Below are 12,556 nucleotides of genomic sequence, written 5' to 3'. Positions count from 1 at the left end.
AGATGTTGTCAGATAAAGAAGGTAATATGCAACTAATATGTTATTTTACTTTCATGCTCAGGAGTCCCATTAATGCATTTGAGACATGTAAGCGCAGAAGTTACCAGTGAACTCTTAACTGAATGGGAAAATTGGTGGATGCAGCAGAGCAATAGAGTTGTCAAGGGACAAAAAGCTGAAAATTACATACATGTTTCAAATGGCCAGCATTTTTGCTTGGTAAATATTGTATTTTGCTGTGGCAAACTAGATTAACAGTTTAGCTGTAGGAAAAGTGAAATCATACTTTTATTGCTGCATGTGGTGATTTTTCTTGTTTTACATTTATTGCGTTGTTCTGTGTGTACTCTTCAAGATATGATGAGAGCAGAATATAACACTTTATTCAAGATCAGGTCCTTATCGCTGGAAGACTGTCAGCTAAGGCCCTATTCAGAACATACCAGAAAACCCTATGGTCAGTTATACAATTTGATCTTGGTGAGCGTTTGGACTCATCCTTGCAGAGAGAGATCTTTTAAAGCATACACAGTTTTATGTGTGGCAAGTAGGCGAAAGAATAACCCAGTGAGGCTTTCTGCTGTCTCAGCCATGTACGGACTTGATTATTATGTCCCCAAGCAACTGACTTCATGAGCAGAAGTGATTCAGGTTTCCCTAAAGGTCAGCAACAGAGTTGTTAAAAGAGCAAAACATTATGGTCTTCTGATGACAGCACTACACTTTCACCTTTGATTCCCTTTTCCTACTGTGTTTAAGCTGTAAAGGAAGACTTGGCTGACTCCAACCCAAATAAGATTGTGATCTCATGTAATGTGAATTCATTTAACTTCATCAAATGCAATTATGATATTTTTAGTAGTAGTTAAGTATATCAGGAATGTAATAAAGATAGGCTTATTTAGTCTTTAGAGTAGCCACAACTCAAATCTTGTGGGGCTTTCTAAATCAAGGTCAGTGGTTTAAGCTACATCTGGGAAAATTCTGTGCAGCAAGTAGCGAAGTCAGCAGAGCTAAGGTATAGAATAAGCACTATATAAGTAGCCCCAGCAACAGGGGAAAGAGTACCATTCTGCATTCTGCTCAGTTACGCAAAGGGCAGAAGACCCTTAAAATCAGATCATGACAAGGAAGTAAAAGAATAAATGTGTGGAAATAATGTTCCTAAATACTTCATTTTTAAGCATGTAGGCTTTACTCATAAAAACCCCAAAATTTCAAATAGAAATTATGTTGTTTTGCCTGGGCTGCAGAAGAACTCGTGTATGGAATACATTAGAAGATGTGGAGGTTGCTTAGTGTGTTAGATTACTGCTTGGTACATGCATAATTGTAACCATGTGCTTACAAAAGCCAGGCCTCCGGTATGTTGAGAAATACAAATGTGGTCTGATTTTAGAAGAAAAAAAACTTTCTGCCAGTAGTATTATTGGATATGTTACTGCAAACTTTTATATGCATTATTTCATTAACGACTGTTTGAGATGAAAATTATAACTGCTATTAATTCTCCTGCTTCTGGGTGTATGCTAGTGCTTCAGAAGAGTAAATTCACCATTGCAGTTTAATGTGGTAAAATATTAGAGTCGGTTATATTACACTGGGGTATTATGCCCTATTACTGCTCTGAATTACCTGTTATCAGCCCTTATTAAAGGCAGATTTGGTTAGATGGACAATTGTCTATTGTAATTTAATTGCAAATATGTTGTTAGGCTTTCAAATGAATATTTTTCTACATTCTTCAGTGATTTTTCTACAAATTCTCTTTTTTATATCCTTCTCCCTCTCCCTCCATCTTTTAAGGAGCTTCCACCCAGAATTCCAATGCAGTGGAACCAGAAAAACAAGTTGACAGCACAGTGAAAATGGCCGGAGTTATAGCTGGTCTCCTGATGTTTGTTATTATCCTCTTGGGAGCAATGCTTACCATCAAGAGAAGGTAAGTTTCTGCTTTGCTTCCATCTTGAACCTTCTGGCTAGTGGTTTCTACTTCAAAAAGAAGAATAAATTTAGTAGAGAGAAAACATTCCATTTGTGTTACAGAGGACAGCAGTCAATGCCAATATACGCAACTCTTTACAGTAGTTCTAGCCCCAGAAAAGATGGGTGTTCTGGCAGATAGTATATGAACAACAAAATAATTGTTGTCAAAGTAAAGAGTTAAGGATAAGTATCTGATAATTAATGAGAAGGAGTAGCTCATGAAAAAGCATGGAAAAGTACGAAGTGATAAGGAGGCAGTGGAAGTGGGCATGGGCAGGAAGCACAACAGTGGTCTAATAGAAGACAAGAATTCTTTCTCTAACAGCCAAGAAAAATAATATCTTACAATAATGCGATCAGGGGTCTTGTTCCCAAGTGAGTCTTGATGCGACATATTTTCACACAGCAATTTCTTTGCAACCACTGTTCAACTGGAATATTACATTTTGCTGAGGGTTAGAATCTTTCCACGAATTAGCTTTTGTTTACAAGGGAATGAAACTTGGAAAAATCATTTATGTAATGAAATTTGTTCAAACAGTTCATTTTGTGTGATTTTCTTTGGACCATTTGCACTTACACTTTGAAGTAGGCTATTGTAGTTGCTACTATTTGAAGATATCCACATTTGCAGTGTAATATACTGATCCAGAAAACCCTTTATAGCAAGAGGTTTTCTTGAGAAAATTTGTAATTTTTTTTTTTTTTATTAGTCACATTTCTGAGGTGAACCCTACTTTGCAAGAGTCATTTGATCCTAAATGAAACAGGACTTAGGTAGCCTGGCACCGCTTGTCTAGGGTGTGGGTAGCATTTCATGTCAGAGCCTTGATGATTTTACTCGGTCTGTTGTCGGGAGTGCAGCTTTTCAAAACAAAGCTCCATTCCTTTGAGATCTGTTATCTCTGTGACAAACAGCCACACATTTCCCAAAAATAAAAGCAGCAGTTAAATCTTGATATAATCTCTATGTTAATCCAGAGCACATATGCAAATGGCATAGCTCTGTGCTGCAGGCGCTGGAGCGCAGGGCTGCTGTTCAGAAGGACGTTGGGCGGCTGGAGGAGCGGGCTGATGGCAGCCTCCTGACGTTTAGCAAAGGCCAGGTCCCGCATCTGGGATGGAGTAACCTATGTTACAGCACTGGCAGGTTTGCAGAGAAGGACCCTGGAGGTCTTGGTGGCCGTGGCAAACATAACTCAGCAATGTGCCCTTGCAGCAAAGAAGGTCTACTGTGTCCAGGGCGGTGTTAGCAGGAGTGTAGCCAGCAGGTTGAGGCAAGTGATTATTCCCTTCTGTTTGCCATCAGTGAGGTTGCTCTGGGCCTGTTCTGTGCAGTTTGGGGATCCTCAGTACAAGAAAGGCACTGATTGATATATTAGAGAAAATCCAGAGGAGGGTTACCAAGATGGTTTGGAGGTGGAGAATCTCCATCCCTGGAGAAATTAAAAACTTGACTTGGACAATGCCCTGAGGGACTTGCTGCAAGTAAAATGGGAGTTTGCACTAGGAGTCCTTTTTGAGTAGCCTTTCCAAATGTAATTCCACAAAAAGGATCACATAGGTAGTACTACTGTGAATTCCTGTTGAATTAACTGAAGGGGTGGGCAATCTAGATTTTTAATCCAATTTTTGTTGTAAGTAAGAAAAATCAAATTTTGTGAACAAATGTGTATGTGTTTTGCATCACATCTGCTGCACTTTTGTTCAATGTTAAGTCCAAACAGCACAGATGCCTCTGGTTCCGCTCCCCTGGGAGCTTTTCAGTTCATAAGCAGAAAAAAAAATCAGATGCCTCCAATGAAAAACAGGGAAAGGGTTTCAGCAAAAATTGAGCTGGATTTCTGGTCTGGTGAATGCACGGCCCTCATACATTCCTGTTAACTTCCTAAAAGCTCTCAAAGAAATACTTTTATTCTAAGCTTGAGAGATAAAACTTATAAGGAAAGCTATCAGAGCAGTGCCACATCTGTGGTGTATTTCATAAGCTATAAAAACTTGATAGCATTTCTGTCCCATTATGTATTATTATTATTAGCCATGTATGTTGCTGGGCAGAAAACAATGATTTGTGATGACCAGAAATTCCTTATTTCAGGGTAGTTTTTCTGTGTAGCCTGCCAACAGCTAAGTCAGAGAGGTAAGTATAATCTTATGAACCAATATACTTTAATATTAAGGAGATAGTATTCGTAATCTCTGTATTTACTGAAATAATGAGTTAAAAGTACAGAATGGGAGGAACTTGGATAATTAGACAGTTTGTCAATGTATGCACTCTTACAAACGCTTCAGTGGCAATGAAGGAAGACAGTAAAACACATGATGGTTGCTCCTATGTGAGAGATGTCTTCCACAGATTCTGATCAAAATGGAAATCCAAAAGTCAAATGTCCTTCTCATACGTCGTAGGTCCATTTTCAGGATTTTCACAATGCTCACCCTCTATCACATGCCGTAGGTTAGAATTTTCCATAAAGCTCCATAATTAGTGTTTTCAGTCAGTTGTATGTCTGGTAGAATATCTCACTGCTTTGTTCACTAAAGGCCTTTTTTCCCTATTTTCAGATTTCACATCAAACTCATATTCCCAAACAGTCTACCACATCTTTTGAAATGTAAATGTGGGACTCTTGCTGTTAAACACTGTGATTGCTGCCAATCTATTTTTTGTATAAATTTGAAAACAGTTAGGAAATTTCTCAGAGGTAGAATTACAGGCTAGTAATTTTTTTCTCCAAACACTACAGAGAAAATTTTCATTGTTCTCATTCTGATGAATGCATTCATATAGAGATGATGATACATATCAATGATGCAACATCTTTGCTTGATCTTCCATCTCCCACTGGAAAACCAGCAAAAGGCTAAGTTATCAATATGTAGGAATCTTTCAAAGCAAAAGTAAAAATTCACAATTTATTTAGATTATCAGATTATCAGATTTTTTGCTTTTATTTGTTTTTAAATGAACTCTACATATTTTCTGCATAATATGTCAAACTCCTATTAGAGTGAATGAAGCGTTTTTATTAACCAGTGCAAAGAGCAGGAGAAAACTTAGAGACTGTATTATTGTTTAGTTAGAAGATATATAAAATCAATGGATTTTAGCTTGATTTTTTTTTTCTGATTTAACTCAGGTAAGTAAATGATGGGGAGATCTATCAAGTTCCAGCTTTTTCCAATATTTGATTCTTCTGGTGTTTTGGCTGTCATGACCGGTGCCATATAAGTTGATATCTCATAGAGGAACACAGACAAAATCAGAATCAAAAATACTTGTAATGCAGAGCAAGTTCCAAAGGCTAGAGACCGAGGACCTGTTTGCTTGACGTAAAAATTCCCAAGCTCGTGCTGACCTGAGCTGCCCCCCTGTCGCAGTGCACATGCTCTTCTGTGGAACTAGCCTGGTCCCCAAAGCAGCAACGTTTACTGAATTTGGATGTGATGTCCCATGGACAGAACTTTGCTATGTCTGGCTTTGCCATAGGCTCTGTTAACATGGGCATCTTTCTTCAAAATTAAAATTAGAAAGGAGGCGAGCAGGAGTATTAGAAATATAAATTCTCCCCTTTTTTATTTCTAGAGCTGGAAAATTACATTTTCCTCTGTGTTGTTCCCACCCCTGTGCAAACAGGCAAACTCACTGCAGTCCTATCTCTCTTTGCCTGTTTGCTGTCATTTGCAAGGTTACCCACCGGAATACACACTATTATAAGAAATAAACTGGCTCATCGACTTTAAAATCTTTTCCCATTTAGAAGCTATAACAGTGCAGAAAGAGGTTTTGGAGGCTTGCTCTCCCTGGGTCTGTGTAGCACACCTCCAGCATCGCTGAGAAACCTGCTGATTGCATCGGTTCTGGGTCTCCCTTGAACGGGCACCACCAGTCACGTCCAATTGAGGCTTGGAGCTACATATGGACAAGTGTTCCCTGAAGATGAACTTAAGCCTGTCAGACTAATTTCATTTGTAAACTAGTGTGGATTGGGACCAGCTTTTATAAGAGGAAAGGCCGCTTTGGACCGCAGGTTGATTTAAACTTCTGGAGGAGCACAGCTGAAAGCTTGCACTTGTCTGAGAGAACAGTTTAACAATAAAGTTCTCTTTTTTATTTTACAAACAGAAATGTTAGGAGCTTAAGCTCTTGCATTCGATTTTTGCATTAATCTTACTTTAAAAAGAGTTCCTCTTCCCAGTCTGCTAAGGCTAATACTTCAGTGTACAAGGCAGTGTAGTCTTGCAAGGCAACAAAGCAGAAAGATAATTTAATTAGACAAATTTAGAGGCATTTTCTTCAAATGGAGCTGGAAAATATCACAGTGACATTTGTTTATGGTCCAGGGCATCATAGTTCATTGGTAATAGGCACAGTTAAGGATTTCCTGAATGAAGCATTTTTATTAACCAGTGCAAAGAGCAAAGGAAGGAGAGAGATTAGAAGAGACAGAAACACTAAGAGAAGGCAGACACTGGTTTAGGATTAGGATTAAGCAGATCATCAGAAGCTGCTTTTTGTTTCTGTGAGATGCACCAAATCAGCATAATTTTTGGAACCTTTCATACATGAGGCGTGAGCAAGCGTTGCTAAGTCGCTCACGGTTTCAATACATGGTATTGCAAAAACTCTCGTGACTTGCAAATTTCTGGGGACTACCAGTGTTTTATAGGGTTTAGTCAGATGTATGAAGCTCAGCCATGCCAGCCAGAATGTTTATGCAGTGGAAAATTAGGGTTTGACTTTACATCTCTTATCTAAAAGTTTTAGTTGAGCCCTGGGTTTGCCTAAAGACTGCTAGAGTATATGTATATCTATGTAAAAATTGTGTGTATATATATATTTGTTTAAAATATGACTGTCTTACAGTATCTAAAATGAAAACTATTAACAAAACTTGTTTTCTTGGTTTTGGGTACGTTTGCAGCTCTTGTGTCATCATATGTATGTGGACACACAAATTGCTGCAACATAATTCAGCCTGTTAATTTACAGGTGATGATCAGTGCCTGCATAAGGCAGTACCGCTCTCTTTCATTAATAGATACATACCTTGAAATATCTCATATTTATTGTATCAAAACAATGATAATTCTGTAAGGAGCTTGTTTGTTTGTCCCTTAAATATTTAAATATTTTTGTGTAATAGAGAAAATAGGATCAGTTAGTAAAAATTAGTTGAAACAAGAAAGAAGGTACTTGTAAACTGCTTTTCTGGAAGAAAATAGCCTCTGACTTTGCCCTCCTCCAAAAGGATTAGATTTTGGTCAGTTCTGATTTCATTTGGACAGTTTTAACTCCGGTGTAATCATGACTTACATTTCCCTGGAATGAAGAATGTGACACTTCTCAGGCTTGTGCATTTGAGCGGACAAAGCCTCTACTGACCCTGTTAAGTATAAGACTGAATAAATAGGATCAGACAGCCTATCATGGGTGCACTGTAAATATGTTTTTTAAACTGTGGTTGGTAGCAAAAAAGGAGATTTGGGGCCATGTAGGGTCTAGGTTTAGTTCCTTCTATGAAGATTCAGCTCCTTGTTCTGGATTAGGATTTAGGTTGTTACCTTTAATTAAACAAACCCCAAAAGCCTCTTGAGAAGCACATACCTGAGATATAGAATAGAATTAACAAAGGGATATTTGCACATTTAGTGACCCGTGTCCCATGTCCCTTCTGTGTCCATATTTAAGGTGGGTGGCAGGCAGGGGTTTCAGGGTGTGTGATACATTCTAGGATATGGTCACGTTTTTAGTAACTGTAACTCTGGTGAATTTTACCAGTTTTGAAATATTCCTTAGGAAGTCCTGATTTTAGGTTGCGTATTTCAGGAGAATTTGAGCCAAAATGGCCTGACCAATTCCATATATAATCCTCCTTTGGTTTGTCTTCCTTTATTTTCTATCATTATGGAATAAATCTCTGAGGTTTCCTCTGCAGCCTTGAGGGATACACAGCTTCTTAATGGGAAATAAGAGTCTCATGTGATCACATATGTCTGCTGGCTGAGACATGAGAAAAATGAAAGTACAGCAAAGATGTTCAGCAGAATAATTACAGTTGATAGTGCTGTGAGAAACCTGGCACTGGCCTATTGGAGGGGTTGGTTTAATGGAATAATTTTGGGGATGTAGAGGGGTCAGCTGTGTGGGCTTTCATTTTCCACATCCTGGTGATTTTCCCTTTGTTTAGAGGTTCAGGAGAACTTTGAATTTTGCAGTGAAGCTCAGTGGCAATCACTGCACTTCAATTGGTGCATTGCTACGGCACATAGAATTTCTGGGGTTTGGGACATAATAGCATTATATTAAAAATACCTTCAGATGTACCTTGGAATCAGTGTCCTTCAAATAATTTGGTGTATATTAGGAATCTGACCACAATTTCAGGTCCAGAATAGCAAGGGCCACCACCAGGCAAAGCATGCCATTTCAGAGTGATCCTCTTGAACTCTTTTCTCTGTAAGTCTGTAAGTCACTGTCCTTGGCCTAATGTGTGCATGGACAGTGACTGCGCTCAATCTGGTTTCCATGTGTGCTTGGGAAAGGTGTGTTCAAAGCAACCAGAAAAGTGAATGCTTGAACCCTGCATTTATAATATATAAGTGCTTCCTAATATTTGCAGTGCCTTCAAGGATGGGATGTTAAAGTTGTGCAGTAGGCAGAAGTTTGTGTTTAGTTGGTTTTCCCTGTTTTGACCATAGCTGCTGCTTTCGAGGCACCCTCGTGCCTTGCTGTAAATCTGTAATAACACGTGCTACGTTTGTTGTTAAACAGCCTTTTCAGAGAAGCCCTTTTCCAATTATAAAAGGGAACAGCATCACCTCCTTAGTTATAACTGATTGTCAAGGCTTGTTTTCCAGCACTGCTCAAAAACAAATCAAAATGTTCTGAAGTGTATTATTGAAAAACTCTAATAGAAAATGCTTAATCACTGTGACGCAGAAAGCTAATGCATATCCCCAGTGATCATCTATAAATATGTATTGATGCTTGAAATGGTAATGAGCTATTTGCATTTTAGAGTTTGATGAAGCTTGATTTATCTTTACACAATTTGCTCATTGTCTAAATATTCCAAAATTGTGGTGTTCTTACATTGTCACTTTCCTATTTATTGTTATTTATATTAATAGCTCTTACATATTTCTTACTGTTACAAAAATCCCAAAGCACTTTACAAGCAAAGGTAAGTTTCATTACCTGTGTCAGTGACATGGCAAAGTTAAGGAAGAAAGAGGTGAGGGCATTTGCTAATGGCAACACAAGTTAGCAGCAGAAGAGGAAACAACCTGTGTTTGCTGTCTCCAGTTCAGTATCCATTCCTCACCAATGTATGGTTCCTGAAAAAAAGCGTAGGAGAATAGTCGCTGAGTACAAGAGGCAGCACAAATATTTTGCATCTTGAAAAAAATTGCAGAGTTCATATAAATCTAATTATGTGTTTTTCTTTTTTCTCCTTTTGGATATTTTCTTCATCTGACTGGCTGTCCATATTTAGAAGAAATGCATATTCCTACTCCTATTACTTGTAAGTACTTGGCTGGGGATGGTGTTTCTTGAGCGTGTTCGCCCTGTGGTAATTTTGTGCTTTGTTGCATTCTTTTCTTTTACCACTTTTTTTTTTCCCCCCCTACCATTCCATTTATTCTTCTTGCCTTTCCAACAGAGTGTGTTTTATTTTCTCAGTTTCACACTGTTTTCCCTGTTTTACCATTGCACCTATAACTGTGCCTGCAAACACATAAAGACATAAATGTCCATCAATATGTTGGTTATGGTTTACAGTTCTTCAAATACTAATGGACAAACACAGAGGGTCCCAACTGCACCTTTTTTAATTGTCTGTCGTATTTAGCCAGGCAGCATGGAAATTCACACCTGAAAGTTGTTGGGAATTTCTCGGCCATAGATATAAGCTTTTTAAAAATGTAAAGTTTCTGTCAACTAGAACTTGACATTATCTCAGCAAATATTCCCATACCTGGAGTTGCCAGGTTCTGAGTGTCAGTTTAGACCATTGCATGATGAAGTGGTTCAGATACTCGGATCTAAATCACCTGTCCAGTCCTAATGACAATGCTGCATAATTAAGGCAGTTGTTAAGGCGCATGAAAATGCTTCACACATCGGTAATTCCAGAGCCATCTGTTGTCTAAAGATTGAGGGGCTGGAAAATAATCAGGGCCAAGCTGTTTCTGCCATGATAATAGTTGTCTGAGGATCCAGGAAGAGGAGGAGGAGTGGATCAATGATCTGAGGAACGAGTTCTGGAAAATTTGAGTTGGATGCCTTTGCTGCCATTAGAGGGTTGGGAGGGATGGAGAAGGCATCTGTTACTGCTGAGAGAAAGAGATCTCCCCTCCCCATTTCTCAGAAACAGCAGCTGTACTTCTGACCTAAACATTTCCCCCAACAGCAGCAACTTGCCAGTTGCCCGATATCCGACATCTACAAAACTGTCAAAAGGGCCACGTCTGCTCTGCTCGCCCCTACTAGTCTGCCACCCCGACAACCTCCTCTCTCGCCTCTTCCTACAGTTCATCTTTGCCTTAATCTTGCAACTTTGTCCTGCAGACACACCTGGCAGGCGTTTAGCAGGTCAGCGAAATGAGCGTGTTAATGTTCTACCATCTCAGTGGAGGCTGGCATGTTTTCCATGCGAGCTGATTTACATGCAAAGAACAGGGCAAAGGAGTTAAGTAGGAGGATCCCTACATACCACCTGTTGGAATGATTCTGCTTCTTGATGACCTATCTGAAAATGATGGAAAGAGGAGCTTTCCCCACTTGCTAGGTGTCTGAGGAGCCTAGAGACACCATAATGAGCCTTGGCTTTGGCTGGTTCTGTAATGGTAAATACAGAGTAACTCCAGTTCCTCTGGACTTCACACTGGTTCACCAAGAATGGAATTTGACCTTAAGCAATCAGATTTCAAGAGAATTTTCACCAGGTGTTAAATTAGGGGGCAGTTTTAACACCTAGGTGCTCCTAGCTTTTTACATTTCTGGCTACAGCCTTTGGTCTTCTGCCCCTTTCTCGGGAATGTCAGGAAAGTGCCCTCTGCACTGCTCTGCTGTTGCAGTTTCCTTACAAGCGGTCAGCACCACGGTCAGCGCCGGGTCAGCACCATGGTCAGCAACATGGTCCGTCCCCACTTTTCCATTATAATTTTGTCTTCTTCCAGTAGGCAGGTTGTGGTCAGAATGTTCCTTGCTTTATTTTAGTTTGAGATTTGCGTATTTAAAAAGATGAATCATCTTCTGAGCCCTATGTGACTCCTTACAGCTCCTCAGCAGCATTGCTTTAAGCAGTCAGCTGAAGATTACTCTGCTAGAGAAAAGCAAGGGTATCATTAAGCAGCCTTCTCTGTCTTGTAATGGCTTCTGTGGATCAATATACTATAACTCTTTTTTCTCAGGGAACAGGAGAGTGACTCAGGAAAAGCGAAGAGAGAAACCTCTTGAGGTCACCCAACCCTGAGGTCATAATGAGCTTCTGCAGTAGCAGGAGCAAGTGCTTTAATAAGATTTAATAAGGCAGATGTACACCATGCAGCATATCACAATAGAGAGAAGCCAGAGGTATCACCAGGCAAGCTTCTGCCTTCATAGCTGCCCACTGAAGCATTCAGTGGAGATCTGAGCTCAGGATGCAGAAATCATGTATCTCCCTTGTACAGCACACAAGATTTTTTTGCAGAGCGCTCATTCTTAGCTCTGTCCTTATGGTGTCCCAGGTACCTCATGAAGCTAGCTCTGCTGGCTGGAGCATCACTATGGCAGAGGTAACCCATAAATAGTTGTCACACAATAAATACTTTGGTTTCAGATTGACATTTGGCCTAATCCCTGATCTGGCAAAAGCAAGCTGTGTTGGTTGTTCGGGATTTTTTTCCCTTGAATAGTCAAGATCTGAGGGATGTTCCAGTAGTGAGGGAAGAAAGCAGAACAATCCATCAAGGAACATATGATGAAGTTTTATTGAGATTCACATTTTGACTTTTGCATGAAATAGGATGTTTCATTATGACTGCAGATGAAAATCTTAAATTGCTAAGGACTCTGTAATTCTTAGCCATAGCTGATAGAAATTGCTACAGCCTTTTACAAGCAGAAAGATTTGATTTAAGTTTATTTGAAATGTTGTGAATATAAGCGCATCAATAGGTATATATATAGATTTTTCAAAAATAGAATTGGTTTCCATGCTATGACCTTGTATGAGTGTTTTAGTCCTGAAGCAAAATTCAGTTTAATTAGTTACCAGTACTGAAAAGCAGTTTCTCAAGTAGATCTGCTGGCAGACCTTTAAATACGACCATATGGACTACATCGTTTTATTTTTAGTTTCAGTTTCTGGACTTCAAAGTTGTGCTGCTTAAAGCAATTCTTGTCTGCTTTCAGATAATTCCTCTCAACCCTTTGTCATCTGCTATACTGGCGTTTCTTCTTGTTAGAGACCAAAATCTCCATCCCGAACCCTTCTAAACAATTCTTACTGCTAAGTCTATTGAAGTCAGGGAGGCTTGTTTCATGAGTGTTTTACGGAGATGAGCTATAAGTGGT

The 12,556-nt window shown here is 39.3% G+C and overlaps 1 protein-coding gene across 2 annotated transcripts in view; it reads left to right on the top strand.

Moving 5' to 3' along the window:
- PTPRT (protein tyrosine phosphatase receptor type T) overlaps window positions 1–12,556 on the top strand; it is a 454,289-nt gene that overhangs the window by 380,067 nt on the left and 61,666 nt on the right. For both annotated transcript variants that reach the window (XM_037402826.1, XM_037402825.1), the window contains exons 14-15: window positions 1,807–1,942; window positions 9,489–9,518. In XM_037402826.1, the coding sequence (XP_037258723.1) occupies window positions 1,807–1,942; window positions 9,489–9,518 (166 nt within the window). The remainder of the gene's footprint in view (window positions 1–1,806; window positions 1,943–9,488; window positions 9,519–12,556) is intronic.

This window comes from Falco rusticolus, chromosome 10 (assembly GCF_015220075.1).
Source record: "Falco rusticolus isolate bFalRus1 chromosome 10, bFalRus1.pri, whole genome shotgun sequence".
Lineage (NCBI taxonomy): Eukaryota > Metazoa > Chordata > Aves > Falconiformes > Falconidae > Falco > Falco rusticolus.
The sequence above is the reverse complement of the archived record's forward strand: the minus strand, read 5'-3'. Positions and strand labels throughout refer to the sequence as shown.